Source organism: Oryctolagus cuniculus, chromosome 4, assembly GCF_051225735.1.
Source record: "Oryctolagus cuniculus isolate XC-2025 breed Fujian yellow rabbit chromosome 4, ASM5122573v1, whole genome shotgun sequence".
NCBI lineage: Eukaryota > Metazoa > Chordata > Mammalia > Lagomorpha > Leporidae > Oryctolagus > Oryctolagus cuniculus.
Genome location: NC_142870.1, coordinates 147,558,396 through 147,586,214, shown reverse-complemented (window position 1 = coordinate 147,586,214; position 27,819 = coordinate 147,558,396). Strand labels below are relative to the sequence as shown.

Sequence of the window (27,819 nt, the reverse complement as noted above, 5' to 3'; positions counted from 1 at the left end):
TCCTGATTGGAGAGCAGCGTACTCAGCCGAGTTGGGATTGGCGGAGGAGGACTATAAAGGAGGAGAGAGACGGCATGCACGGGGAACATCTATGGGGAACATCTAAGGGAACCCGTGCAGCCCCCGAGAGACCCGGCCGGCGGTGTGCCGCTTCCCTGCGGAAGTGGGGAATGCGGCCAGGGGGAACTGCCCTTCCACGGAGGTGGAAGGGATAGTAGCCAACCCGGGAAGAACCAGCAGCAAACCCGGGGAGGGCCGAGCAGATGAAAGAACAGCGCAGGGTTCAGTGTTGCTCCTCCACGAAGAGGGGGAGCGACATAATGGTGCCGTGACTCGGATAGGAAACCTAGGAGGGAAAGAAGCGGGAAGAACTAGGGAAAATATCGGAGAGAGAGACTAGCAAACAGCCTAGGGAAAAGCCGGACGAAAAGGGTGCCGGAAGAAGCTGTTGAAAGCCTAGGCATAGACTCGGATATGGACTACGGGGGGAAGCTGGGAGAAATCTTTAAGGTCGAAAGCGAAAGTGAAAGCTAGAACAAACAGACTCGGACGCGGACTGTGGGGAGAGGCCAGGAGAAATGAGGGAGGAATATCGTTGGAGGAAAGTTTGGGGAAACATACCGGGTAGAGAAAAGTGTTAGGGAAATTGAAGCCGCGGGGGGCAGGCCGAGGCGGAAACGAAAGCCACTTTGGGGTTCTCAAGTTAGCCCGGGAATAGGGGGCGAAAAGTTGAAACTAGAAGCTGAGACGCAAGCCAGGTTGGGATCCGTCTGATTAGCCCGGGGAGCAAAGGACGGGAAGCCAAACCGTGGGGCGGAGACGTACGCTGGGTTGAATTCGCCAGGCTAGCCCGGGGAACTTAGATTGAATCCTAGTGGCGGAGACGCAAGCTACGCTGTGTTACTCGCGGAAGCCGCCGCGTGCAGAGAGAGCACGGGGCGTGAGTAGATAGGGAACGGGGCTGGCGTAGGCCGTGGTTCAGACGCGAAAGGGTTAAGCGTGGAGACCGCGGAGCGCGCAAAGCCGGGAAGCTGCGCAGATGAGAGAGGCGCGCGGGCTGAAGCGGCGCAGAGCCGGGAACCCGCCGGCGGGGCGAGGTGCCGGGAAGCCGCAGGGATAAGAGAAACAGAAGTTTTAGAAGTAAAGTGAGAGAAATAGGAATGTTGGCAGATAGAAGTAAAATGGGAGAGATAGGAATGCCCGGAGATAGAGAAATAGAGAGAAATAAGGCCTCCCCTCAATATGCCAATTAGAAGGCTTGGATTCGGTCTGCCCGATTAGTGAGGCGATGAGCACCTGGGCGGCTAGCCGCAGGTCATCGAAGACAAGCACGAATTAACATCAGTAAAGCTTCCCCACAATGCAACAATTAGGAGGCTTGGATTCGGTCTGCCTGATTCAAGGCGGTAAGCGCCAGCAAAGCTCGACCAGAGTATGAGCTGCAGGTCACCGAAGATAGGCACGAACCAACACTAATAAGTCTCCCCCACAATAAGGCAATGAGAAGGCTTGGATTCGGTTTGCCTGATAGGTTTTGTAAACACCTGCAGGCAGTTCTAGCAGAGCAGAGCATGCGCTGCAGGGCACCGAACACAGGCACGCATCAGCGCCTAAAAACCTCCTCACAATGGCGAAGAGAGGACCCGGATTCGGTTTTCCTGATTGATAGGACTTGTAAGAGCCTGTGGCAGCTCTAGCAAGTAGAGCAGAGTGTGTGCCGCGGGACACCGAAGACAGGCGCGTATCAACGCCAAAAAATAAAAAGAAAGGGGGATCTGTGGGGAGCAATCCGGACTAGACTAAGTTACTCGAATTAGGACTTATTCTATGCATCTGCTCTCCCACAATATGGCGCTGGGAGAGAAGTAAACAGCTTCCGCACAGCTGCCTCCAGTTCAACCAATTAACTGTAGGACTTGCTCCTGATTGGAGAGCAGCGTACTCAGCCGAGTTGGGATTGGCGGAGGAGGACTATAAAGGAGGAGAGAGACGGCATGCACGGGGAACATCTATGGGGAACATCTAAGGGAACCCGTGCAGCCCCCGAGAGACCCGGCCGGCGGTGTGCCGCTCCCCTGCGGAAGTGGGGAATGCGGCCAGGGGGAACTGCCCTTCCACGGAGGTGGAAGGGATAGTAGCCAACCCGGGAAGAACCAGCAGCAAACCCGGGGAGGGCCGAGCAGATGAAAGAACAGCGCAGGGTTCTGTGTTGCTCCTCCACGAAGAGGGGGAGCGACACCTGGGAGACCCAATGCTCCTGGCTTTCGCCTTGGTCCAGTCCTGGCCATCACAGGCTCTCTACCCACCCTGCTGCCAATAAACAAATAATTTCTTTAAGTTTCCTAAATTCATAAGTAAGACACATGTACTGATTCAAGAACATTAACAAGGATTTTTTTGAACCCAAGAAGCATTTTAAAAAAATCAAAGAATCAAAGTCCCATGTCTGTTTACATCAGAGTTAAACTGCTGAAAATGAGAGAGAAAGATAGAATCTTGGAAGAGGCAGAGGAAAACGACACACGGCACACAAGGGAACAATAAGGGCCGATGGCTGCCTTGGTAGAAAAAGCGAAGGCCAGAAAACAGTGGATGACAGGATGCTGAAGGATGGGGCCGGCGCTGTGGCGCAGCGGGTTAAAGCCCTGGCTTGAGGCGCGGGCATCCCATATGGGCACCGGTTCTAGTCCCAGCTGCTCTTCTTCCAATCCCGCTCTCTGCTGTGGCCTGGGAAAGCAGTAGAAGATGGCCCAACTCCTTGGGCCCCTGTACCCATGTGGGAGACCAGAAGAAGCTCCTGGCTCCTGGCTTCAGATCAGTGCAGCTCCAGCTGTTGGAGCCAACTGGGAAGTGAACCAGCAGATGGAAGACCTCTCTCTGTCTCTCTGCCTCTCCTCTCTGTATAACTCTGACTTTCAAGTAAATAATCAATCTTTTTAAAAAGAAAAATGAAAATAAAAAATTCATGGCCTGTGGATCTTCACAAGAGATATTAAAGGAAGCTATTGAGGCTGAAAGGAAAAGACACTGATGGAAACTTGGATTTTTCTGGAAGAAATTAAAAGCATCAGAAATGGTACATATGAGGGGTTTTCCAAAAGCTCATGGGAAATGTGCAACATGAAAAACTACGCACTGATCCTTTTTTTTTTTTTTTTTTTTTTTTTTTTTTTTTTTTTGCGCTCCACAAACAACACTTCTGTTTTAATCCCATTTTCCATGAACACGCTGCAGTCCCCTCAGACACGCATGGGCAAATGCAGGAGACTGGGTTTTGATGAAGAGCATGGCTTCAGCACACCCCCAAGCGCAAAGCCACAGGTTTCCTTCAGAAAAGTAAAAATGAACAGCACATGGAGAGTGGGCATGGGGGCGCCATGGAGTCAGACACGGGGGGGGGGGGGGGCGGGGGAAGTCAGGAGTTTAGGGAGCTGCCTAGCAACCATGGCCTGCAAAGCCAACCCTGGCTGAAGGACGCTGAGCGGGACCAGCGGAAGGGAGACAGGAGTCATACCAAGGTCTGGGTGATGGGAAAGGGGAGTGGGTGGGCTAGGCCAAGGCAGTGAGGAAGGGGCTCAGGGAGGAAAGAGAGGGAGGAGACCTGTGGAGAGGCTGCAGGACGCACACACAGCCTGGCACGTCTGAGGAGAAGAGGACAGAGAGGTCTCAGGCCGGGAGCATGATCTCTACCGGGCCACAAGGCACAGGGCTTCATAGTAGGAACGCGATTTGCCCAGCGTCCCACAGCAGGTCAGCAGGGGCCTGGGGACCGATGTCTCCTTCTCTGATGCTGAATCATGGGCTTCAGGTGAGGAAATAAAAGGTAGCTGAGGTGGGCCAGCTCCTCCGGAGCCCGTGCCAGCTGGAGTGGCCTCTGAGGGGCGGCCCGTGGCACTGCTTCTCCGGAGACACCTGCGGCCACACCACCAGGTCCAGGGACGAGCACCCACCCTTGGTGTCGCTCCTCTGCAGACAGCTAGTGAGCCCCAGGCTTGCGGGCTCCTCACAGGGCTAAGCAGAGTCCAGGAGTGGTCTTAGGAAGCAGCTGAGCTGACCAGCCCGGCACAGACTGTTTAACGCTGAGCAGCTGGGGTGTCCGGCGTCCTGGGAATACTGGGCTCTAGACACAGAAGTGACTACCGCTTGGTTGGTTCCTGGAGTCTGAGCTGTGCCAAATCAGATCCTCTGAGGCTGTGGGCCCGGACACATTACCCACACATTCCCAAATGGTTTCAGCAGCAGGTGAGGAAGATTAGGTGGGCTTAGTGCTGTGCAGGTCTGTGAGGGTCTGCATCATAAGCCACCATATGAGGAGGGTCTCTGCCTCACGGGTTCCTTAACACAAGACCCCCACTGCCCAAAGGAACCCTCCATGCTAACTATTCATGCCTACTGCAAAAGCTCCTTCAAGCAGCAGCAATGCTGGCTCACCCACACCTGGGAGCTTCTTGCCATCAGTGTGTGGGAACTACTCACTGTGTTTCCTCTCCCCGTGGCCACCAGGAAGCTCCGAGCTAAACGCTGAGCTCTAGCTACCTTCTCTCCCCTCCACTCCCTTCGGGCACTAAGTTTTCTCCTTGTGGAGGACGGTTCTATATGTGGCTCCTGCTTCAGGTCTACTCTGGAGAAAAATGGGGACACCAACCAAGAGGAATTAGCTTCCCAGAAGGCCACCCCTCCTACCAGAAGCCCCTCCAGCCTTGTGGATTCCCTGTGACCAACAGGGTACACTCACTCTTACACATCAGCTCAGGCCACCGATGTGTGTGTATCGATGGGCACGTGGGCGTGAGCATGTGTGAGCAGACAAGCGGATGAGTTGGGATGCACTATATGTACATAACTACGCATTTATTTGCATGCACAAGTGTCGGCAGGCATGGGCAGGTGCACTATGCGTGCATGGAGCAAGCAAATCCCAGGTTCATGGTAGGCAAGCAGCCCCAGGGCTGCCCGGAGGCTGAGACGGACTGCAGTCATCACAGGCCCTTAGGGCAGGGGGCACATGCCTGCCGGCAACCCAGACTGCCTGTCAATGCCAGGGAGCTGTCACACAGCCAGCAGAGTGCCCGTCAAAGGGACCTGGGTGAGCAATGTGCCTGCAGGGCCTAGGCTGTTCTCAGTGGCTCTGTCAGTATTGGCAGGGCCCGCGTGCTCTGTGGAGGGCTTGGGAATGTCCTGTGGAAACAGCTTCGCCCCTATGGCCCTCGGCTTCCTACGTCTAAACCAGGGACAGTCAGGGCTTCCTTTCAGGATGGCTACTCTGCATCCTGCGACTGCCACACAAATGAAAGAGAGGACCTGAATTAGCGACCGACCAGCCTGGGGGGTTCCAGGAGACACTGCGGGACGCGCACCATGGGGACAGCCTCCAATGCCGCGCAGCCTGGCTGTGCGAATCCCAGCCTGCGAGGTGACCCTCAGGACAGAAGCAGGCTGGGACCCAGTCCTGCTGGGAAAGGCTGCATACTCCAGCCCCTCCTGGGAGCTGCTCCAGTAGTGCCTTGCACAAAGCACAACAGTGTGTTAATGGCTCTGACAAGACCTGCACCAAAGATGCTCAAACCCAGTGCTTGTCCAGCTTCTCCACCTCAGTTATCCCAATGACCCAGTCTTCCTGGGGCTTCAGCAGAGGCTGTCAGTCGGAGAGCCGGGCCCCACTTCTGGCTGCACGTTGCTATGCTAAGGTGACCCCTGACCTGGCAATATCTATTTCTTCCTTTACTGTCTTTGTGCTTACACAAAGCACTGCCTGTGAACGGGAAGAATCTTAGCAAGCACAGGTGTCACGGCCGCACCCACGTTTGCCATCTCCTGACCCAGCAGGACCGGGGATTGACAGGATGGGACGAGAGTCCAGCACACACCCAGCTGCACAGAACTTGCACTGGCCGGGCTGCTCCCCGAGCAGAGACCTTTCCTGGGGCACCAGTTGAAGCCTCTCGGCTACGTGCGTTCATTACAAAACAGAACTCCACATCCACATTCCGACACAACACAGCCATGCCGTCTGCAGCGCACTCGCATGGCGATTTGCATAAACTCCCTCCAGTCTCTTCTCAGGAAGAGGAATAAAGAAAAGGCGTGTATGCGCGTCTCCTTTCAGCCTTGGCCAGGCCCAGGGCCAGGGCTGGGGAAGCATCACCAAGCGGCAGAAAAGCAGCTGGGCTTGACAAGCCCTTGACAATGAAGCTGCTGTGAGCGCCCTGCACCACGAGCCAATCAGAGCTAAGTCATGCAAATCAGCATGCAAATGACTGTGGCAAAACTTAAGGATTCAGACTGGGCAGTGGGTGCTTTGTGGGGGAAGCAAGCAGTGGCTTCTGGGAAACAGGCTGGGTGAGGTCTGCCCTTGACCCAAGCCCAGGAAGGCGCTCTGGGGGTGGTGCTGGCTCAGGAGGCTGAGGCGCAGCTGCCTGGACCCTTCCGGAGACCTGGTTTCAAAGTCTCTACGGCCCTGGTGGCCACTTTTCTGCCAGCGGAGACATCCTATGCTTCCGTCACTGCCACTTTAACTATTTAGTGGATGGCTCCTTCCTGTCTTGACCGTGGGCTAGAATCTCAGCCAAGCAATCTGCCCCTTCGAAGCTCCAGTAAAGGGTGACTTCTACCAACATCAGTTACCCCTTCAAAGGGGCCACAGGCGTGCCCGGGGGCGGGGCCTGAGGATGGCAAATGGAGCCACGTGGACCAGAACCCCCTCCGCTCTCAAGGCAGAAGGCTCTCCAGGTGGTTGGCTTCTGAGGCCACCCACAAAGCTCCCTGTGTGTCACCTACAAAACGAACTGGGAAGGGCCACTGGCACCCGGGGCAGAGAACGGCAGCGCAAGTCATTTATCAGGAAGTCTCGCAGCAGCCACTCCCTTGCTGGACTCTACTTGAGGGACTGTACAAACCTAAATTCTGCTTTCCCTGTCTTTCTAGAGGCGAAAGTGACCATGTGAGCCAATGCTGGCCAATAACACATCAGCACCAGTCTGCCAGTGGAGCAGCTCCAGAGAAGTCTTGCTTTCTTTGCTCACCTGGAATGCGGATATGATGTCTGGAGCAGCCACAGCCTGTCTGCATGAAGGTGAGACCCTGCTGTGGACATGTCAAGGAGTGGGACAGAGTCTGAGCAAGAATCCAGGGGCCTGAGGGCACAGTGTCTGCCCCACGGCTCCCTGCTCCTGGAAAACCAGGTGCACTTAAACCACTGTTTGCTTTCTGCACTAGAGGTGAGCGACTGCCATCTGTGCATGCTGACAGAAGAGAGGGAAAGAGCAGACACAAGGAGGGAGGGAGAGGAAAGACGTCAGGGCAGGCTCGGGTAGGGAGGGCTCCAGCAGGAGCACCGGGTGACTGGCGGTGCCCCAGCGGGTGTCAGAGGACACGGCATCACGGTGTCTTGTATCTGAATGCAGGACAAAGTTCAAGTTTGCCCACAACAAACTCCACTGCACTCGCAGGATGAGACCCTCAGGTTGCTAGGGTGACCTGAGGCCTGCAGGGTTGTGCTGGAGGACCAGGCACCCAGCATCTCCTGGCCGGGCTGCAAAGCGGGACTGGCTGGGGCCCTGGTACCTCCCACTAGGACACTGCTGGCCGGTGACAGTCAGCTTCACTTCATCACTGTCCCCTGCGGGGGCTCTCGGGTTGTCAGTTCTGGTTTTGCATTTCGAGGCAGTGTGTGGGAATGCTCATTTGTAGCAACAAGGATTTCAGCCCATAATTTTCCATCATTTAGACTTGAAGACCATGTAAGCTAAGGCCTGAATACAAACTAATCACATTCCTACTGCTGAAGGTTGAAGCCACCTGTCTAGGTGGTACGGGGTAGAATTTCACCCAAATAGTTTCCAGGATAATAAAGTACAACCGATGCTAAGAAATCCAGCAGCTGGGCCAGGGCCTCCCAGCTGGGCAGTAGACCCGGGGCCAGAACGCAGGCCTCCCCCGCAAGGCTTTCTGAGGAGAAAGGAGGTGTAAGGGGACACGCTGACGCCCTCTCCTGGTGTGAGCCCCTCCCCCCTCCTCCACCAGGGTGGGGACCCTGTCCCTGACTCCCCCTTGCTGCCAGGGTTCCCCAGGCACCACACGGGGACATGTGCTTCTTGGATTAAGATCTTTTTCAAAGGACAAAGGCCCACCCCACCTTCGGGGCTCTGCCTCCCTCTATTTTCCATCTCAGAAGCCTCATCAGCTCTTAGGCTGTGGTGGTTTTCTTTGGGTCACTGACATCAGCCTTCTCCCAGGGAGTCTGGACAGACCTGGGGCCTGTGCTGAAGGGCACACCTGTTGTTAGGTGGCCAAGCTGGGGGCCTGCAAGGAGCCAGATCCTGGGCAGGTGGGAAGAGGTGAGAGGCGGGAGGGTGAGGCCTCAGGGCCGCCCAGGGCAAGTGTGCGCCGCTGTGGCCACAGGGAGCGTCTTCCTGTTCACCCCCTGTCCCATATTAGTGCCTGAAGCCCATGAGGACTGTGCAGACAGTCACGTGCTGGCAGGGCCCTGGGTGTCACGGTGCTCCGGTGAGCGGGAGGGTGTTCGGGGAGGGGGAGAAAGCTGCAGGCAGGCACAGGGAGGGCCTGACACAGCCATGCTGGAGAGGGAAGGGGTGCACGCTGAAGGAGCACTCCCGGAAGGCCCAGGCGTCACAATCTAGTGTTGCATGCATGCATGTGTGCATGTGTGTGTGTTCACCTTGAAGAAGTACAGTCAGATGAGAAGCCTAGGGCTGGGGGAGAGAGCCCTGGGACCACAGCATGAAGCCCAGATCGGGAAGGGGCAGGAGACTGAGAGGAGCTGGATCCAGTGTGTGCGGTCAGCCAGGAGGCAGCGGGGGCCTCCCCGCCAGGGCATGGGATATGGCATCCAACCCAGAGCAGGGGGCAGAGTCCACCGCAGAGCGCAGAAGACCTATGTGTGCAGGCACATCTTACTGTGCTCGGGCCGTGTACAGATGGGGGCCGAGGTGGGAGTTACACAGCACCCCTGGAGCTGGGAGAAGTCTGTTAAGGCGCCACCCGGGATGCCTGCAACCCCATCAGAGTGCCTGAATTGGAGTCTCGGCTCTGCTTCCCACTCCAGCTTCCTGCTGACGCACACTCTGGGAGGCAGCAAGTGATGGCTCAACTTTGGGTCTCTGCCTCTCCCCGTGGGAGTCTGGCTCCAGCTTTCCACCTGGCCCAGTCCTGGCTGCTGGGGTCATTTGGGGGAGTAAATCAATGGATGGAAGACCTCTCTGTCTCTCTGCCTTTCGAGTGAGGTTTTCTTGAAAAACATAATAAAAGTTTTAAAACTAACAGCAGCACAGCCCTCTGCGCCTTGATTTTGGACCCCGGCCTCCAGAGGTGTGAGAACGTATTTGTGCTGTTGTACAGCACTGATCCGTAAGGATTCACTGTGTCGGTGCAGGAAGGTGAGACAGGAAGCCTCAGGGCAGAACAGGCAGGAAAAGAGGCGCGGGTGCAGGGGAGGGCGGGCCTCCCCTGGGAGGGCGCAGCAGAGACAGCCATGGTGTGCCCTCCCAAAGGCTGCAGGGTACCTGGGCAGGGGTGCCTGCAGCGTCAGAGGCGTGCCCTTGTGAGCAGCTGTGTAAACTCCACAGGCTGGGACCCTCTACCAGGGCAGCGCGGTGGGTCATGCTGTGAGGTCCAGCCATGGAGTTCATCTCGACCACCTCTGACAGCTTAAAAGTGCCCATTACTGAGCCAGGCTGTGAGTGTCCCAGCCATCCTCGGGCACATAATGCTGACCTGCAGCCAGGAGAGGGGGGCCCAGGAGAGGCCCTGCCAGAGCCTGCTTCCAAATGCTCCCCTTACCCTCAGCAACCTCAACTGTGGAGGTCTGAGACCCCCACTGCAGGTGGTACAAGGCAGCCATGTACCTGGCCCTGTACCTGTGTTTAACCTGCCTGTGGGAGGGAGGAGAGGGGGCTGGCCCACATAAGCAGGTGTCGGGGCTTTTGTTTAATGACACATGTTGGAAGTAGTCTCTTAGCTGAGAGTTCAGGTACAGGAGTTATTGCAGATGTGAGCCTCACCTGGCTGGGAGTCTTGATTTTTTTTTCTTCACTTCTTCCAGTGAGTAGGTTTAGATGGTAGTAGGGTGGTGAGAAGCCAGTGAGTGCATGCATTGAGAGAACATGTGTGGGGTGTGTGGTGTGTGTGTGTCTGTGTGTGTGTGTGTGTGTGTGTGTGTCTGTGTCCCAAACAAGAGAAGGCAGAAGACCTGCTCTGCTGATGTCCCCAGCCCAACACAGTGGCATCTCCCCAGGGCCTGCCAGGAGAACGGACTCTGTGAGGGCAGAGCAGCCCAGCTCCACAACCAGGGCATCTCAGCGGCCCCTTGGGCCACAGGCACAGTTAGGCCCAGACCAACCCCTCTGCTCTCCACGCTGAGGGCAAGGACAGTTCCCATGGCCAGGCCGCTTCCCCTCCTGCCTCTCCAAACCCAGAGCAGGTGCGTGACAGGCACTGGCTGTGTGGGTGGGTGAAGGAAGTGGGGGTGGGGAGGAACACACAGAAAGGCAGGAGGGGGGCCAGTGCTGTGGTGTAGTGGGTAAAGCTGCCACCTGCAGTGCCAGCATCCCTTATGGGTGCAGGTTCAAGTCCCTGCTACACCGCTTCCAATCCAGCACTCTGCTATGGCCTGGGAGAGCAATAGAAGATGACCCAAGTCCTTGGGCCCCTGCACCTGCATGGGAGATCTGGAAGAAGCTCCTGGTTCCTGGCTCTAGATCGGCACAGCTCTAGCCATTGAGGCTATCTGGGAATTGAACCAGCAGATGGAAGATATTCTCTCTCTCTTTCTCTCTCTACCCCTGCCTCTCTGTAACTCTGCCTTTCCAATAAATTAATTAAAAGGGGGTGGGGGTTACACTCCATCCTGGGAGCTATCTGGGCCTCTCAGCATAGGGGACAGGGCAGGCTCTTCCAGGCTGATAGCATATTTACTGGGGGGTGGCTGAGACAGTCTCTGTGCAGGGGGAAAACTTGGGGAGAGGGTGAAGTCTGTCCCCAAGCCAGGGTTCTACTTTCCAAGCACCTTTGCTACATTAAGAAAAACAAAACGACATTCCCTCCCGCCCTGAGGCCGGCCAGTGGGGCTGGGGGTCTCTGGGCCCCTTCAGATGTAGGTGGAATGTCCTTCACAAACAGGCTGCCAGCGGTGGCTGGAGAGCCGGTCCACAGGCCAACTGGCATCTCCCCCACTCATAGCTTCTTGTGCTGCATGGGTGACCTTGCAGCTTTGAATCACAGCTCCAGGTGGGTGCACTCTTTCACCCACAGCTGGCAGGGGAAGGGGCTGAGCACCTGGGGGGAGTCGGACCGGCTCCAGGAGACCCTGGCTATCTTGTGTGACCTTGCGGTTTTAAACCATGCCTTCAAGTTAGTTGCCATCTTCTACCCAGAGCTAGCAGGGAAGAGGCTGGCCCCTAAGGAGACAGTCTCCAGGAGACCCCGGCTATCTCCTTGAGCCCCAAGCCAATCAACATACATACGTGAAACCTCCATCCAATGGGCGCCCCCACAGAATGACCCAGTGAAAAAAACAGTAATGCCTTAAAACCCAGGACACTCCCTCAGAGCCAGTGTCCCGCTCGGGCACTCCGCCTGCTCGCCTCTCTGATCAGATGTTTTCTCTATCACTTGCCAATTGAATAAAAGTTTCTGCCTCTTTGCAAATTGTTTCCTGGCTTTTTATTTCTATATTAAGCTGAGGAAAAGAACCCACGAGACTCGCTCAGGCAACCGCCCTCCCCTCTGTGGCCAGTAACACCGCCTCCCCCCTCCCCCCTCCGTGAGTTCATTAAAATGAGCCTGTGTGTGCACGGAACCGGGAGCTCAGCCTCCCAGGCAATCACCCCTCTAAAGGGCACTGGGGAAGGAACTGCCCTCGCTCGGAAAGGGGGGGAGGGAGAGGTGGGAATATCCTGCTAAGGGCACAGGCAATCACCCCTCTAAAGGGCACTGGGGAAGGAACTGCCCTCGCTCGGAGGGGGGGGAGGGAGAGGTGGGAATATCCTGCTAAGGGCAGCCCGCTATTTCTCTTGGGGATTTCTCTCCCCCTGGCTCTGACTCTGGGTCCCTGGGGCCTCTCCGTCTTATGGGGTCTAAACCCTGAGGCACACGCTTTCTCTCCACTTGTGTACCCAAGGGCATCTGTGACACCAGTCATGGCCAGGCCCTGGGCCGGACCCACAAGCGCAGTGGTGGAGCCAAGGTGGGTGCTGGCCTTGGCCCAGCCCAGAGCCCAGCTCAGAGACAGAGCCTGGAGGAGCTGCCATTATGGTGACACGGGGCCACAGGAGCTGAGGACAGAGTGCGGTGATAAAGCAGGGCCACGGAAGGGGAGCGGAGTGACAGGACCTCGCTCCCGGAGCAGACATGCTCTGAGCCTCCGAATCAGAAGAATTCTCCCAGCAGGAGAGGGGAGAGGAAAGGGGAGTCAGTGAGACAGGAATGGGAGGCTGTCTATGTACCCACACGGGGGGCAAGCCAAGAGGCCGCGGAGCACGGGTGAGTGACAAGCACTGGGCAGGGGCGGGTGACAGTGCTACGGACATAGGGGGTGAGATTTCAAGGGACTTTCACCCAGCACTGCCAAGAGTCCCACTGTTATCCATGGGCCACCAGCAGGAGGCACTGTAAGTCATTAACATTCAAAAGAGTCACTGGCACATCCTAATAATCTGAGTGACACACACACATGCATACATGTGTACATGTATGCACACATGCACACGCACACACATAAACGAGAGCCAGGTCAGACTCCAGGACGGACATCTGCTGGAGCTGTTGTCTCTCAGTCCCTCATCAGGAGGATGGGCTCTCGCAAGCCCCTGCTGGCCAAAGCCCTGGTCCACATGGAACCAGCCCAGCAGAGCCAAGGGGACCACTTCGACGGCCAGGCCCCAGGGCGGTGCAGTCACGCAGGCTCCTCTCCCACAGCCACCTGCCCCTCCCCTCCAAGTGCCCTGGGACCCAGTATCTCAGACTACATCAGGGTCAAGGTCAAAATCAGAGGCGGGCAGGGGAGGGGCCATAACCGAGGCCCAGACGAGGGTGGTCTGAGTGAGACAGGCAGACCACAGAGTAGACGTGGACACAGAGTCCACAGAGCACCCTCCTCCTCTTCTCTGCACCCAGGAAGGGTCAAACGACTCGAAACAGCAGTCCCCAGCGCCGTCTATGAATATCTGTCCCTGGAGGGCACAATGACACAAGAATTCCATGACCAAACACACTGTACCCTTGTCTGCAAACCAAAACCATGCAGTGATGGAGCAGAGGCCTGAGCAGGCTTGCGGCCAACTTCCTTTCCCTAACTGAACCAACGCCCTCCCTTTATTCCAAGAAGCACCAACTAACACCTCTTGGAACCAGGACCTCACAGAACCCACTAGCTTAGAAAAATCCATTAATGCTTATTTCTATCTTCAGGAAGAAAATTGTAATTTTTTCTTAAAAAGAGTTGAAATGATTAAGTTTATACTTTTTGTGAAATAGCTACAGTTGCAAGTTTCTGCTCCTCTTGCTGGTGGTGCCAGGAGAGGGCGTGGGGCTGACTTGCAGGGCCACCCGGAGCCACCTCTGCACCTGCAGTTGACCCCAGATCGCCCTTCTACAGGCAGGAGCCACAGTTGTCCCCCTGTCCTGTCCCCGCTCACAGAGGGCAGGGCAAGCCATCACACAAGGCTGTCCAGGGAAGGAAGCCCAAGGCTATGTGTGTGTCTGTGACAGAGAGAGGGGAGGGGTCCAGAGAGGGGGTGTGTGTCCAGCTCACATCCCAGCTTAGCAGGCGCCGAGTGAGGCCAGCCGCGCTCTGCACTCTGGGAGCCGATGGCCCGGGTGGCTGGGGAGGAGGGCGGCCACCCGGGAGGGACCTCACCTGGTACGTGTTGTCGAAGCTGTCGTACATGAACCGTGTGATCAGAGACGTCTTCCCGACTGCAAAACAGCAAGCAGAGAGGGGCTCAGCCATGGCACAGGCAGAAATGCTCTAAAACACCGCGTCTGGAGGAGGCAGCTCTCACCACCCCAGCTGCACAGGCGCACATGTGGGAGGCAGGGAGGGCCCCGAGGCAGCTGAGCCCCCAGCCAGGTGGCTGAGTAGAGCCCCCTCACCCCCACCAGGCTCCAGAGTCCCAAAAGGAGGGGGCCTTGCATGCCTGGGGAGCTCGCACCGCCCCTGCCCAGGTCCTCCTCGACCAGGAAAGCCCAACTGGCACAAGAACCGTAGGTGACAATCAGAGCTAATGGCTGCCAAACAAGACGCACCTCTCGCGCCTGTCCTTGTTCACCTGCAAATGCCACCTTGTCGGTGGCCTGCAAAGGAGCCTACTTTTTACTGCCTGTTCCTTCAGCCAGGCCCTAGGGTCAGGCCCTAGCGTCAGTCTGGAGTGCGTGCCTGACTGCCCAGCCCAGCACAGGGTCTTCAGCAGCCCCAGGAGGAACCCACCACCATCGTGACAATGGCTTCCAACCTAAGCCTGTGCAGGCAGGTCCCCTGGGGCCTGGCAGGGGCCGCAATGCTGACTGCTGAATTGCTAATCATCTGGAAGGGGAAGGAGGGTGACGAAGGGACATTTGTTAGGCCAGGCCCTCCATGGCTCTCCATGGACACACCCCACTGTGTGTCTGCCACGGTGCTGGGAGGCCCAGCAGGAGCCTGCTGGGCTGAGCTGGCTCCAGGCCCTCTCTGCTCTGGGCTGCAGGAAACAGGCAATCCTGGCTGGGAAAGCAGGCATCCAGGTTGGAGAGCCCCTCCCCATTTCCTAAGCAGGACAACAACAGGCTGGGGGGACGGCGGGACCTCTGGCCACCACTTGGATGGTGCAGGGCAACCCAACAGGGCCCCTCCGGAGAGGCCTTTGCCCGTCCTGAAGCCTCAAAAGTGCACGGCGCGACAGAGGGCACTCGTACCCTAACAGCTGACATCCGCCAAGGGAAAGAGCCTGCCTTCTCATCTTTACCTGGCAATGGCACTTGGAGTTTCTGAAAGAAACTGGGCTGTGGAGAGACAGCTGTCTTTAAATCTCCCTGTGAACAGCACAGGTAGGTGACAAGTGCTTTGAGGACCAGCCCTGAGGTCTGCTGAGGCAGACCCAGCAGCGCAGCTGAGCCAGGGAGAACTCAGCCTCCTCCTTTTGGCTGGGAGGTGCAAAGTTCCTGCCTCCTGGGGGAGACAGGGACCCCAGGTCCTCTGGGAACTCCCCTAGGCAGGGATTCGGGCAATGGGGCGAGCAGGGTCAGGGTAGGGGGGACAGGTGGAAAGATCTCTGTTCTCTTCTCCCGAAACGCTCTTCCCTGGCGCCACTGAGTGAGCAGAGAAGAGAGGAGGTGGAATTCCAAGAGCTGCTGAAGGGACAGGAAGTGCACTGCACAGGGAGTGACCCTTCTCAAGACACCAGCACCCCTCCCCTCCCCCCCTGGGCAGTGGATCAGTCCTGGCTGGGTCTAGGCAGCAGGAGAGAATTGCAAGAAAACACACTGCTTGCTGGGACTGTGGGGTATTTCCTGAACAATCCCACAACAACCAGGACAGGCCACATGTGGACCCAGTATTTACAGGGTAAGCTCCAGGCGATGCCAGGGGCTGGGCAGACAGAGGGAATGTGGCCCCTGCCTGCGAGAAGCCTGCAGCCACGCTGGGCTCAGCCCTTGCCCCAGCTTTTCTAGCCCGCAGCTCTGAGCAGCGCCTCCCATCACCCCCACTTTCCACAGTGGAAGGGAAGCTGATGGCAGGTGACAGCTGCCGCTGGTGCAGGCCAGTGCTGAGCAGGTCCCACGTGGGCTGCTGACAAGGAGCTCCTTTCCCCTCGCAGGCCCGCCCTGGTGTGCATGGGTCGGCCTGGGCTTCAGGAGCCTGTGAGGTCACCACTCCCACCACTGAAGATGTCACAGAGCTCCAGGGACAGGCCCCTGTCAAGCCACGCCTCCTCTTCCTTGGGACTGGCAGGAGGCGGGGGCTCTCCCTGCTTGTGAGGTGCCTGGCCTGGTCGGGAATGTCAGACACTGGGAGCTGAGGGCTCAGGAAGGGAGCGGGGCGGCCCCCACCCCAACTGAGGCCTGGATTGTACAAGGGATTTGTTCTCGCTCTGCTATGCAAGGGAGCGACTGTGCTGCTCCCTGGGCCTCAGTGTTTCTCACGGTCCAGAGCACAGACCTTCTCCTTCCTCACGGCAGAGCGCCCTCCCCGTTTCCATGGCTACCAGGACACCGTGGCTCAGTCCCCAGCCTGGCGTTGGTGGTTAGAGCCCGCCAATGCCTGCGCAGTTCCTGCACCGCTGGGCCCAAAGCCCCCAAGCTTCTTCCCACCTGCACCCCGTCCACTGGACCAGCCTGGCCTGCTCCTCTCCAAAGCTCTCTGCTGCTCAGGCTGGGTCTTAGGACCCACCGCTGTGCCCTGGGTGGCCCTGCGTCTGGGAGAGATGCTGCAGCCCCTCTCCCAAACACCTCTTATCCCCCCTGTGCAGGGCCCATCCCCATGTGCGCATCTTCCCTTCCCCGGCCTCCACAGGCTGTGTGGCAAGCATCTGTGGGCTTCATTTCTGGTCGGCGAGCCCTGCCCCTCTCTGAGCCGAGCCCAGTGGGAGGGAAGTGCCTCCTCCTCACCCCACACCCGCCCTCCAGCCCTGGCTAGGTGCTGGAAGCCACAATGAAGAGCTTGCACACCCTCCATTGGCTACTCCGGCTCACCTCAGAGGCCAGCAGGACAGCTGGGGCTGCCATGGCCTGCGAGGGGCAGCGGCTTCCACCTGCCCCCAGCTCCTAGGAGGTGTGAGGGTGAGGGTGGAGGGGCGGAGCCTGGGAAGGAGCCGCCCCTGCGCTCTGCTCTCAAGGTCACACTCCAGCCCTCCCCAAGGCAGCTCGCCCACAGCTGGGCACGGATTTGCTGGATTTTATGAAACACAAGCAGGCAAACTGCTGTTGAACTGCCTTGTCCTCCCCGCGCACGGCTCAGCAATGTTCTGCTCGTCTTCGGTGACTAAGCAGGGTGATGTACTTTTGCTCTTCCAACCAAACCACAGTGAGAGGAAAAACACCTGACAGCCTTTGCCAGGAGCTTCTAGAGAGGAGGAAAGGAAACGCTCGGGCTGGGTGCCTGCTCAACACCAGACACGGGATTTGGTGCCCTTCCGAGGGTTCCTTATTTAGTCCTCTCCATGATCTAACGGGCTAGGGACGCCCCAAGGTCACCGGGCTGGTAGGCAGTGGAGCTGGGATGCGAGTGCAGATCTGCTGATGACGGCAGCGATGCAGATGGGGGTGCCAGTGGGGGGAGCAGCACTCAGGTGGGGGCCAGCGGGGGTCACCGCACAGAGGCAGGGATGACAGGCCACAAGCCATGGTACTGGGGGCTGGGGGTGACACACTTGGGGGCCCCCACAGTCAGAGGTTTGTCACGGGGACAAGGAAGCCAAGCACACATGGGGACAGGCTGAGCATCGAGCACCATTCCAGAAGTGCCACGCGGGTGTGAAGCTCACTGCATCCGAAAGTTTGAGGCCCGCTGTGGAGGGAGAGAGGGGCAGCCGGGGCAGAGGCCATGGCGGCCACACCAAGGAGCTCAGGCTGCTCTCCAACAGCTGTCGGGGCTCCAGCAGGGTCCGGGCAGAGGGTGCTGTGAACACACCGCCCACAGAGACACAGCCAGCACGTGCTCGTCTCTCACTGAGCAGCCCTGATGTTCCAGTAAGGAGAGAACCTGGCTGGGCTGTGACGATGGCAGAAGTGGCACCGTGTGAGTTCCAAGGCTGGGTTAGCAATGGCAGCACGGGGAGTGGGGGTGTTGCGGTGCAGCAGGTTAAGCAGCCGCTGGGGATGCCCACATCCCATATCAGAGAAGCTGGGGTGGAGTTCCGCCTCCACTGCGATCCGGATCCCTACTAATGCAGAGAGTAACAGGTGATGACTCAGGTTCTTGGGCCCATGCCACCCACATGGGAGACCCAGATGGAGCTCCTGGCTTCTGGCTTCTGTCTGTCCCAGCCTCAACTGTTGTGGCCATTTGGGGAGTAAACCAGCAGATGGAAGCTCTCTCTCTCTCTCTTTTTCCCTTTAGCCCCTCTCTGCCTTTCAAATAAATAGACATTAAAAAGGAAGCAGTGGCAGCCCAGCCACTGCTCAGGGTACGCTCTAGAGGCTAGCCCTTCAACTCAGCCACCATGGTGTTGGGAAGCCCAAGATAGCCCATATGGAGATGCCCATGGAGTGAGAAACTGAGGCCGGCAGACCTGTGAGTGAGTGATCCTTCAGATCACCCCTGCCCCTGACCTCCAAGCAGCTTCCAATGCTGCAGCAAACAGAGGCACTTTCCCTGCCAGGGCCCGCTCCAGTCACAAAATCAGGGGCAGAGTAAAACCCTCATGGTCTGGAGCTGCGAAGCTGTGGGCTGGTTTCTTACACAGCTGCAGGAGATCTGAGCGGCAGACCTGTGCTTCAGAACGCAAGCTCCCATCACTGTGGGAGAATGTGCTACGGAGGCAGACTGGGGCAGGAGGCAGGCGAGACAGGGCTGAGCTGAGCAGAGGCAGTGGGCCTGGGGGTGGATGGGGAGCAGGAGATGGTGGCAGAACCCAGGGGTCAGAGTCACAGCCCAGGGCTTCCCTGTCACCTGGCTTTGGGACCAGCACATGGTGAGAGTGGAAACCAATAACAAGCAATCGCCTTGGACTCGGGTCACTCCTGAAAGCCTTCCTTGTAATTGTCACCACCAAAGGACAAACACCACAGGGTGTTCAAAGGAAAGAAAGGAGGAGTGACATCAATCCCTTGAGCTAAGGGTAGAAGCTCTTCCATTATAGGCAGCACCACGAAGCAGGCCTTTCACCAGCCAGGCGTGAAGTGCACAGCCCTGGGCTGTCCAGAGCAGCTCTGTCCCACACAGCCTTGGAAATCCCAGCACAGGTGGACTAAACCAAATGCCAGCTGGGCCCTTCTGCCTCCTGGATCTCTCTGAGGAGGCCCACCTGCTTCTCCAGCCTCCCCTGGGCCCTAGGTCCCACCTCCAGGGCAGGTCCCAGGTAAACAGCTCTGGGTACCTTCTAGTGGCTTCCAGGCAGCTGCAAAGGGCAGTGAGCTTTTCTACCCAGTCAGCAAATCCCCCACTGCCGGGCACAGGATCCAGTGAGAAATATTCATACTCCGGGGGCCAAATCTGGAGTGCAGTGGGTGATATCGCATATAGGACCGGTGGTTTGAGTCCCGGCTGCTCCTCTTCTAATCCAGCTCCCTGCTAACGTGCCACCCACATGAGAGACTCGGTTGGAGTTCCAGGCTCCTGGATTTGGCCTGCCCCATTCCTGGCTGTTGCAGCCATTTGGGGAGTGAACAGATGGAAGATCTCTCTTTTTGTCTCTCTCTGTCATTCTACCTTTCAAATAAATACATTTTTTAAAGATTTTATGTATTTTATTTGAGAGGCAGAGTTAGAGAGAGAGAGACTAAGAGAGAGATCTTCCATCTGTTGGTTCACTCCCCGAGTGGATGCAATGGCTGGAGCTGAGCCAATCCAAAGCCAGGAGCTTCTTCCAGGTCTCCCATGTGGGTTCAGGGGCCCAAGGACTTGGGCCATCTTCCCCTGCTTTCCCAGGCCGCAAGCAGGGAGCTGGATCAGAAGAAGAGCAGCCAGGACTCCAACCGGCACCCATATGGGATGCCGGTCCTGCAGGCAGAGGCTTGGCCAACCACGCCACAGTGCCGGCCCCCAAATAAGTCAATCTTTAAAAAGAGAGAGCTGCAAGTGTGGTGCCCACTCGGAAGCAAGCTCCTGAAATGCCAGGCAACACAGCCAGAGGCTTCTAGGAGTCCCACAAGAAGGAAAGTCACTCCCTGGGGTGGAGGTGGGGGGGTGTTCACAGCAGCCCCATGAAGGAAGTGGCACTGGGCTGGTCATGACTGGCAGAGACAGGGGACCGGAGGGAATGGGGTTCCCAGGAGAGGCACTGGAGGCAGCCTGGGTGGTGGGAGGCTGAGGCGAGCTCTGCAGACAGCATTTGTCCAAGGCCACCCAGGTTTTGGCAGCCAGTGCAAGGACTCCTGGGTGTGGCTGCTTGTGTCTGGGTCACGGCTGAGAGCTGAGTGGGCCGTGAGTCCCCGAACCCCTGCTGTGCCACTGCCCCGCCCCCCCCCCGCCCAGTCTCCACAGCAGGCGCAGGTGTGAGCGTGGTTAGAGGCACTGCTGCCAGGGCAGAGTGAGAAACAGCGATAAGAAGTTAGCTGGAGACACTATGGAGGGTTTGCCAAGACCTGGTGGAAGGCGGCCAGCCAGGCTAAAGCCTGGGCCCACTCCCTGCTCTGCATCCACCCCAGCTCTGCAGCACCCCTAAACAGACAGTGTGGGATTCTACCTCCCAGTGGGGCACAGCACTGGGCTTGGGGCAGGGGCTGGGGAACAGGCACAAAGACCAGTAAAGCATTGCCATTAAAACAATGTTTATTTTGGGGCCAGCGCTGTGGCACAGCGGGTTAACGCCCTGGCTTGAAGCACCGGCATCACATATGGGCGCCAGTTCAAGTCCCGGCTGCTCTTCTTCTGATCCAGCTCTCTGCTATGGCCTGGGAAAGCAGTAGAAGATGGCCCAAGTTCTTGGGCCCCTGCACCCACGTGGGAGACCCAGAAGAAGCTCCTGGCTCCTGGCTCCTGGCTTCAGATTGGCGCAGCTCTAGCTGTTGCAGCCAATTGGGAGTAAACCATCGATGGAAGACCTCTCTCTCTCTCTGCCTCTTCTCTGTGTAACTCTGACTTTCAAGTAAAATAATAAATAAATCTTTTAAAAATGTATATTTTTATCTGCTTGAAAGACAATGAAAAAGAAAGAAAGGATTTGCTGGCTCAGTCCCCAAATGCCCTCAACATCCAGGGCTGGGCCAGGACAGTCAGGAGCCTGGAACTCCATCCATGTCCCCACTTGGTTGGCAGGGGTCCAAGCACTTGGGCCATTATCTGCTGCCTCCCAGGACTCATTAGCAGGGAGCTGTATCGGAAGCAGTGTAGCCATGACTTGAACTTGCACTCTGATGTGGGATGTCAGTGTCACAAGTGGTGCCCAGCTCCGCACTGCCGTTTCTAAGCCAAGACACCGGGTGAGCTGCCCACTGCTTCGATGCTGGTGTTTCAGGAGAGCAGTGCCCCGGCTGGGGAAAGGGCCTTATGCTCTACACCTGTGCACAGCCCCCACCGGCGAACACGTGCAGCTGTGGGAAGGGGGCCCTCAGGGCTGGAGGGCAAAGCTGCTTCCCCAGGGCACAGCCAGCAACCCGGCCCCAGCATGGGCTGCACCACCTCTGCTGTCCCAGCAGCCTGGTGGGCGAGCCCTGAGGATGTTGCAGAAGGCTGGGAGGGCCTGCCCCCGGGCTGGGCTTCCGTCTTGTGGCTGGAGAGGAGGTGGACAGGCGATGCTGGCCCTTCATCCCGGCTCCTCGCAGGCCTCAGGAAGACCCCTCACCTTCCCCCTGCAAACTCTGCCCACAAAGGCCGCCTGACCCCAGCCCTGCCATGACCAGAGGATCAAATGGAAATGCCAGCTCCAGCTACCTGGGCCTTGTTTCCTTCGTCCTCTTTTCCCACAACAGGAAGTGCAGCCCCTCATTCCTGAAAGGTAGGTAAGCCCCTACTCCCATCCCCCTAGCAGCCCCAGGCAGGGGAACACAGCCTGACAGCTCCTACCTGCGCCCAGGGGGCCCTCTGGCTCACCATGGGCTAAATGAAGAAGCAGGTGAAAAATCCCATTTCAAACCATCCCCCCAAAGACTCAGACGGTAATTAAGAAATATGCAAAGCTCTTCATTGGACACTTTAATTAAGTGTGTGAATTCCCTCTGCCAGAGGACGCTCAGCCGCCTGGGCCTCACCCAGGGACACAAGGAAGATGAGGAGGGGAGGGAAGGGGAGGAGGAGGAGGGATCAGCCAGAGAGCTACAGGCGCGTCTGACTCAAAGTTCTGTCCTCCCCCTGCCCCCATTTTCTCTCTCTGAGCCCAGGGACCCCAGGGGGTCTGTGGAGTGCCACCCACTCCCTCACAGCCCCCTCCCTCACCTGCCTCATGGACTTTGGACCAGTCCCAGACCCGCAGGCCTCGGCTGAAGAGCCCCATGATGGGGACAGCCCATGCCGCACCTGCACAGAAACGATGAGGGTGGAAAGGGGATGGTAGGATGCTACCAGCATCCCTGGATTCCTGCCAGGGAGAGTTCCCGGCAGCCAGCGCGGTGCTCCCAGGTCAGGCCTCCGGGTGTCGTCCTTAACGCCTTCATCGCAGCCCCGTGGCTGCCAGGGACACAGCAGCCGGCCTGGGCTCCATGTGGTGGCCTGCCAGGAGACCAGCTGCCCTCCTCCAGCTGCCTTCCTGGAGGCTGCCCCTCCCTACAGAAAGAGGCAAATTCCAGGGCATCTGGCTGCTGGCGGGGCTGGGCGGGGCTGGGAGAGGCGCCAGTTCAGGTGGCCCCTGTCCGGCCTTGAGGAGGTGCACTCGCCATTGGCTTGCTCCCCTTCCTCTCCAGCTTTCTTCCTCCTTCTCCCCCAGGTTTACCGAGTCTAACTGACAAACAGGAGTTGTACATGCACTCCAGGTGTTCCACGTGACATTCTGAGATAAGGACATGCATAGGAAGTGATTACCACAATCAAGCTAATGAGCGCATTCATCACCCCACAGTTACCGTGTGTGTGTGTGTGTGTGTGTGTGTGTGTGTGAAGAATACTTAAGATCTACTCTGCAGGGGCCAGGCTGTGGCACAGCAGATTAAACCCCTGCCTGCAATGCCAGCATTCCATTCTGGAGTGCTGGTTTCAGTCCCAGCTGCTCCACTTCTGATCCAGCTCCCTGTCAAAGCACCTGGGAAGACAGCGGAAGATGGCCCCCGTACTTGGGCCCCTGCCACCCACACAGAACTCCACTCTGATGAGTTCCTGGCTCCTGGCTTTGGCCAGGTCCAGCACTGACTGTTGTGGCCATTTGAGGAGTGAAGCGACATGCAGATGCTGGTGCTCTCGCTCTCTCTCGTGCACACTCGCTCTATCACTCTGCCTTTCAAGTGGATAAAAATAACTCTTTTCTAAAAAATCAACTCTTCAGATACACAAGGACATATACTATATGATCTCACTTATATGTAGACTCTAAAAATGGAATTCATAGAAACAAAGAGTAGGTGGCTCTCAGGGGCTGGGGAGGCATCAGTCAGGGGTACAAGCCTGCAGTTGAGAGTAAGTGCTAGAGACCCTGGGGCAGCACGGTCAGCACAGCTAGCAGCGGTCCCCAGCCTCCTTCCAGAGCCCAGGCCGAGTTTGTACTCTGGGCTCAGTCTTCCCCACGGCCCCTGAGCTCTCGGGACACTGCCCAGTCCATACCAAGCACCTCTGGCTAACAGAGTCAGAACTCCGTATGGCTTAGGGCGCCTCCAGGCCTGGTTCTCCGCCCTTGCAGGGACTCCATGAACTGCCAGTTACTCCTCTAATACCCACAATGTCTGCTGGAATCAGCTGGAGCATAAGAGCAGGTCTCTCTTACTTGCAACCATAAATCCTGCAAGAGGGCTGGCACTGCTGCGGGCTAAGCCTCTGCCCGTGACACTAGCATCTCACAAGACAGTGCCGGTTTGCATCCCAGTTGCTCCTGTCAATCTAGCCCCATTCTAATGTGCCTAGGAAAGCAGCAGAGGGTGGCCCAAGTACTTGAGCTCTTGCCATCCACATGGGAGTCCCAGATGGAGTTCCTGGCTCCTGGCTCCTGCCTGGCCCAGCTCTGGTTATTAAGGCCATCTGAGGAATGAACAAGCAGATGAACGATCTCTTTCTCCCTCTCTCTGTCACTCTGCCTTTCAAATAAGAAAATAAAAAGATCTTTAAAAATTCTGAGACAGATACAAGGCAAAGGTTATATAAGCTAAAAAGACAAAGATGGAACAAAATTTTTGTTTATAGAAATACATCTTGTAATATCTTCCTCAGTTATTGAAGTCTGACAAATGGACTTGCTGCCTGAGCTTCCTGACAGTCAAAGCAAAAAAGAAAGCACAGCCATGGTAAGATTGACAGGAAGCCTGACATTGCAGTAGTCTCTGCTTAGCCACAGAGAGACAATGCAAACCCCAGGGCCCATCTGAACCCCATATTTACCGCAGTTTTTCCTGTACACACCTACAATAAAGTTTAATTTATAAAGCAGGCATAATAAGAGACTGACGATAGTTTGAAATGAAACAAAACAATTATAACAGTATACTATATTAAAAGTTAAGTGAGGGGCCGGCGTTGTGGCATAGTGGGTTAAAGCCCCAGCCTGCAGCGCTGGCACCCCAATTGGGTGCCAGTTCAAATCCTGGCTGCTCCATTTCTGATCCAGCTCTCTGCTATGGCCTGGGAAAGCAGTGGAAGATGGCCCAACTCCTTTGGCACCTGCACCTGCGTGGGAGACCCGGAAGAAGTTCCTGGCTCCTGCCTTCAGATTGGCTAAGCTCTGGCCGTTGTGGTCAGTTGGGGAGTGAACCAGTGGATGGAAGACCTCTCTCTCTGGCTCTACTTCTCTCTGTGACTCTGTCTTTCAAATAAATAAAATAATTCTTTAAAAAAAGTGAATAATTGAAACGGCAAGACGGTGGCTAAGAGAAGACTACTGTACTGACAAGACAAAATTATACCAGCTGCTATCCTGAGCTTTTTGTAATGGCTGAGCAGCAGAGGAGACAGAGCTGGGAGCTCAGAGGAAGCCTAGCAGCCGGAGTTCACAAGAAGGGACTCCAGGGAGCTGCTCAGGGTCCCTCTGAAGTCTCCAGCTGAGCACTGAGTGGCACCTGTGTGTGAGGGCTTCGCTGAGATTGGGGAAAGACCCCCCCACACACACACATGGGTCAGAGGGCACAGCACTTGGCATGCAAGCTGGACACAGCACCTGCTCCTGCCAGCCTGCCTGGGAAGCCTCAGCCTCCACAGGACACTGAAGACTCAGTAGGGCTGTGCTCCAGAAAGAGAAATAACCAGCCAGACTCAGCACTGCTCTGGTCTCAGCTAACAAGTCCTGAGATTATTACAGGAACACAAAAACCACCCCCCACACAACATGGCCAAATTCACAATGTCTGACACCCGATAAGAAATCAACATGCATGCAGAGACGCAAGAAAATAAGCCTCCTGATGAAGAGAAAAATCAGTCAACAGAAACCAACTCAAAAGTGACACAGATGTGAGAATTCAGATAAAGACATAAAGAATTAGTTATTATTATAACTGCATCCCATACATTCAAAACACTAGATAGAATGTGAAATACATTTTAAGATAGAAATCAAGTTTGAAAACTACAATGTCTGAGATTGCTGAACACATTAAACAAGGCAGAAGAAAAAAGAGGTGACTCTGAAGATGTAGTGATAAAAATAAAAGATACATGGGGCAGGCATTGGAGCTGGTTAAACCACCAGTAGGGACGCTCCCACCCTGCATTAGTGTGCCTGGGTTCAAGGTTCCAGTACCCTCCTGCTAAAGCACACCATGGCAGCAGGTGACGGCTCAAAATCTGAGTCCCTGACTCAGCCAGGCCCAGTTCCAGTTGCTGCAGCAATTTTGGGAGTGACCCAGAAGATAGGAAGGCTCTCTTTCTCTTAAATAAATAAATAAATAAATAAATAAATAAATTTTAAGGTGAAATACATCAAGAAAAGAATAAAAGTAAGAGCTGGACCTGTGGCATAATGGGCTGTTCTATGTCCGATCCAGCTCCCTACTAACATGCCTAGGAAAAGCAGCAGAGGATGGGCGAAGTTCTCGGGCCCCTGTACCCACGTGGAAGATCCAGAAGAACCTCTTGGCTCCTGGCTCTGGTCTGGCCCAGCCCTGGCCTTGTGGCCACTTAGGGAGTGAACCAACAGTGGAAGACCTCTCTCTCTCTCTCTCTCTCTGCTTCTGCCTCTGCCTCTGCCTCTCTGTAACTCTGCCTTTCAAATAAATACATCAATCTTTTAAAAAAGAATAAAAGTCAAGGGTGCAACACCAGTGAGCTGTAGGATGACATCAAGCAGCCTCATGTTTGTGTAACTGGAGTCCTCAAAAGATGGAAGCAGCAACAGGAAAAAAAAAAAAAGGAAGAAATATTGACCGAAAGCACTCCAGATGTGAGGAACGCTCTAAAGCTACAGATCCGAAGAGTTCAACCACCCCCAAGCACAGGAAACAAAGGAAACCACACGGTGCAGGATCCGTGGCAAACAGAAAGGCTTAAAAGCAGCTACAGAGAAAAGGCACAGTCAGAGAGAGGACAGCAGCAGATTTCTTTACAGAAACGATGCAAGGAAGAAAACAATGGAGTGACATCCCTAAAATACTGAGAGTAGAAAACTTGCACCCTAGAACTCTATACCCAGGGACAATGTCTTTCAAGGACAGTGATGAAACACCACGTTTTCAAACACAAAAGCTGACAGAATGTACCACAGCAGACCCTCAGGACCAGAAACATTAAAGCAAGACCTCCAGAAGGGAAATGATACCTGATGGAAGTGTGGATGCCACAAGGGGAGAGGATCGTGGGAAACAGCCCCTACACAGGCAACTGTGCACAATTTTTATCCATTCAAATCTCTTTCAGAGACAACTGCCTGTTTCAACAAAAACATAGTGGGTCACAAACCCAAGGTAACATGGAGAAAAATATTTTTATAAGATTTATTTATTTATTTTTTGAAAGGTAGACCAGTAGAGAGGGAGAGATGGAAAGATCTTCCATCTGCTGGTTTACTCCCCAAATGGCACCCTGGCCAAAGCCAGAAGCCTCAGTCTCCCAAATGGGTGGAAGGGGCTGAAATACTTGAGCCATCCTCTGGCACATCAGCAGGGAGCTGGATCAGAAATGGAGCAGCTGGGACTTCAACCAGCACTCCGATATGGGATCCCGGTGATGCAGGCAACAGCTTAGCCCACTGCACCACAATACCGACCCTGGAGAAAAATCTTTGCTCCCCTCAAGAACTATAAAAACCAGAAGAAACTGAAGTGGTATCACTAAAAAATTAATTTATTTGAGAGTAAGAGAGAGAGAGAGAGGGAAACTCCCACCTGCTGATTCACTCCCCAAATGCCTACCATGACCAGGACTAGAGTGGGGCTGGAGCCAAGAGTTGAGAACACAACCCAGGTCTCCTGCATGAGAAACCCAACTCTCTGAGCCATCACCGCTGCCTCTCAGCAAGCATATTAGTAGGAACCTGGAATCAGGACTGGACCTGGGAACTGAACCCAGGGACTCTGATATATGGGAAGCAGGCGTCCTAATTGGTGGCTGAACGGCTGGACCAAACGCTCACTACTATGGTAGCGTCTCTGCCATTGTCAACATAGAATTCTACACCCAGCCAAAGTCTTTCAGAAATGAAGGTGAAAAAAGAGCAACAAGGGCCAAGACGATTCACTGCTCAGCCCAGCGGTGTAGGTAGCAGCGCTCTCTGGGCAGAACACGCACGGCACAGTTACGGCCACATCACTCAGCAGGCCACGCGTTTCATAGCAGGGTGACGCTGGGTTAGCCTCTGCCCTCCGCGAGGCTCAGCTCCCTCCTATGCACACGGGGACAGAAACGCCCATCTCACAAAAGTAGTATGAATTGCATGGGAGCAACAGAAATTTAAAATTGGGGGAATCCGGATGGAGGGCACATGGGGAGTCTTTGCACTACTCTTTTTTTTTTTTTTTTTTTATCTTTTATTTAATGAATATAAATTTCCAAAGTACGACTCATGGGTTACAATGGCTTTCCCCCCCATACCGTCCCTCCCACCCACAACCCTCCCCTTTCCCACTCCCTCTCCCCTTCCATTCACATCAAGATTCATTTTCGAT

At 55.8% G+C, this 27,819-nt stretch overlaps 1 protein-coding gene across 1 annotated transcript in view; it reads right to left on the bottom strand.

Moving 5' to 3' along the window:
- RAB6B (RAB6B, member RAS oncogene family) overlaps positions 1-27,819 on the bottom strand; it is a 64,358-nt gene that overhangs the window by 21,210 nt on the left and 15,329 nt on the right. Inside the window, exon 2 of the mRNA XM_002716590.6 lies at positions 13,874-13,932. Coding sequence (XP_002716636.3) covers positions 13,874-13,932 — 59 coding nt within the window. The remainder of the gene's footprint in view (positions 1-13,873; positions 13,933-27,819) is intronic.